Source organism: Tupaia chinensis, unplaced genomic scaffold (genome assembly GCF_000334495.1).
Source record: "Tupaia chinensis unplaced genomic scaffold, TupChi_1.0 Scaffold143615_1, whole genome shotgun sequence".
NCBI classification, from domain to species: Eukaryota; Metazoa; Chordata; class Mammalia; order Scandentia; family Tupaiidae; genus Tupaia; species Tupaia belangeri.
In genome coordinates, this window is record NW_006203463.1 from 771,162 (window position 1) to 773,548 (window position 2,387).

The window sequence follows — 2,387 nt, forward strand, 5'->3', positions numbered from 1 at the left end:
CGGAGTGAAGCCTGCCCCAGAGGCCAGTGCAGACGGAGGGAGCTGGAAGGGTCACCAGGACAAGAAGGCTGAGGGGCCCCGAGGTCCATGCAGATGGAAGAGCCAAGCAGAAGGCCAGTATCCTGGACGATGGAGAACTGACCACAGAGGCGCTTGGACACCAGAGCCAGCAATCCATGTCCTGACCGGACCACATCCTTGGACAAGGGACCTAACTTTTCTGTACTTTATTTTCCTCATCTGAAAAATCGGGATAATAAGTGTGCCTAATGGACAAGGGATTATGAGGATTAAGTGGATATTGAATGAGATCATCCGTGGAACCTGGCACCTCATAAGTACCAATATTAACTGCTACCACCATCATCATCAGAAGCTATTGTTAAGGGTTGATTATGCTCCCCACCCCCATGGGTTGAACTCCTAGCCCCACCCCCAATCCCTATGAAATGACCTTACTTGGAAAAGAGTCTTTGTGGGTGGTCAAGTTGAGATGAGGTCCTTAGGAAGGGCTCTAATCCAACATGGCCGTTGGATTAAGGTCCCTATTTATGAAGACACGACAACAGAGACGAGTGGAGGAAGACACGGGGAAGCCAGGAGAAGGCACAGGCACACTACCCCCCTGGCCCCTAGAGGAATCGATCCTGCTGACACCTCGACCGTGGACTTCGAGTCTCCAGAACTGTGAGACAAGACATTCCTGTGGCTTCAGCCACCCAGCTGGTGGTACTAGGAAACTGCTGGGTTGTCAGAAGAGTGAGAAGTATTTTCTCTCTGTTTTTCTATGCAGAAATGCCTCATGACTTTTCCCACAATCCAATAATACAGTCATTGCCACCATCACCAGTGTCCCCTGTAGGTGTGTCTTCTCTTGCTCCCTAAAGGAGCAAAGGACTCTGAAAGGGGACAAAACCTCAACAATGAGGTCAAGTGACTGCAATGTCATACCATGATCCGCTCAAATTGATAGCAGCACAAGGGGGTGGCCCGCTCAGCCTCTCAAATGCACCCCGTGTAGTCTCAGCTGTTCTCAGTGTCGCGTTGGTCAAAGGTTCAGTGGACACTGTGGATGACAGCTGTCCCGCAGGTCACCCCTCCCAGACTCTGCACTCCCCTCCCCCTCACACACTGTCATCAGGGACATTCAACCTGCTCCCTCTGCCTTTTCTTCACGTACTCCACTCCACACCTCCCCTCAAAGGTGGGTTGCATTTTATTTCCCAAATCTAATAGCTGCATTGGCTCCCCTAACCACCTCGGCATGTCTGCCTTCCTGTCGTTAGGTGATCGTGCTGTCCACACGACTCCTGAAGCCACGTAGCATGCCCGAGCTGCTGTTTGCAACTGACCGCCTGCACCCAGACCTCGGCTTCTGAGCATCTACCGGAGATGGCCCGCCCAGCTGCGAACAAGTCCCCACTCTGTCCAGCAACATTCCACGGGGGCTCCAGAACCAGCATCCCTGCTCCTGACTGTGTGTGATTGAGCCCTGCACAGAGGGACTCGATAACCAGGCAACCAGGACCTTCGCTTAGATGGTTTCTACTATTTAAAAAAGGAAAAAAGAAAAAAAAAAAAAAGAAAAAAGCCTCTTTTTAAAAATTTTTCTAAGATGTCAAGTTGCCTTTCAACTGGCCTAATTAGTGATCACTCCCACTCATCCCTGACTCTCCCCGTGTGATCTCCCTGATCCCGCCTGCGAGTTCATTCATTCTAGACTCAAGCCTGTTGATTTCAAGTCCTTTGGTTTGAACTTGCCCAGGGAGACATTAGACATGCTTTACGATTAGGAGTGGAAGGAAAGTTTGGTTTTCCCTAAAATTCTGTAACGCTGCAGCAAACATGGCCAATACACGCTGAAGCTTCGTTCCTCTCTTAATCCGAAACATTTCTGGAAAGGCGAGGCAGGGGAGGGAGCCTGTGTGTGTCGTAAATGATCCCGCCGTAACAAAGGGCGGATTGTCCCGGCTCGCTCACTGGGCATGGCTGCCAGGCTGCCTGGAACAGCGGTGGGAGAGGCTGGCCGGAGGCGGTCATTGCCGGAGGCTTCCTCCCCTCTGAAGGAAAGCCCCAGGAGAAGATTTCTGGGCCTAGGGAATCTAGATTGTAACCACGATCCCCGTGTCCTTCATCATTTCCAGTTACTATGGAAACATAAGCTGTTCTATAAGTTTAAATTTTCCTTCTAGAAGAATCTAGACCCTCCCCCAATGATAGAACTCTAGGGAAGGAAGTTCACAAACTGCTGGGAACCCACACGTGTGTGAGTGTGTGGTTGGTTGAAATTCCTGGCACCTTCACACCATGTTGGAAATAAAGATTAAATGCTGATAAACAGCCCCTACTGTGGATTAAACAGGAAGCAAATAAAATGTCAACCCAAA

General features: G+C 50.3%; 1 protein-coding gene across 1 annotated transcript in view; it reads left to right on the forward strand.

Annotated features, from left to right (window-relative positions):
• Positions 1–2,387, forward strand: part of SCFD2 (sec1 family domain containing 2) — a 457,870-nt gene extending 455,483 nt beyond the window's left edge. The window contains exon 9 of the mRNA XM_006164377.2: positions 1,287–2,387. Coding sequence (XP_006164439.1) covers positions 1,287–1,379 — 93 coding nt within the window. The 3' untranslated portion in view covers positions 1,380–2,387. The remainder of the gene's footprint in view (positions 1–1,286) is intronic.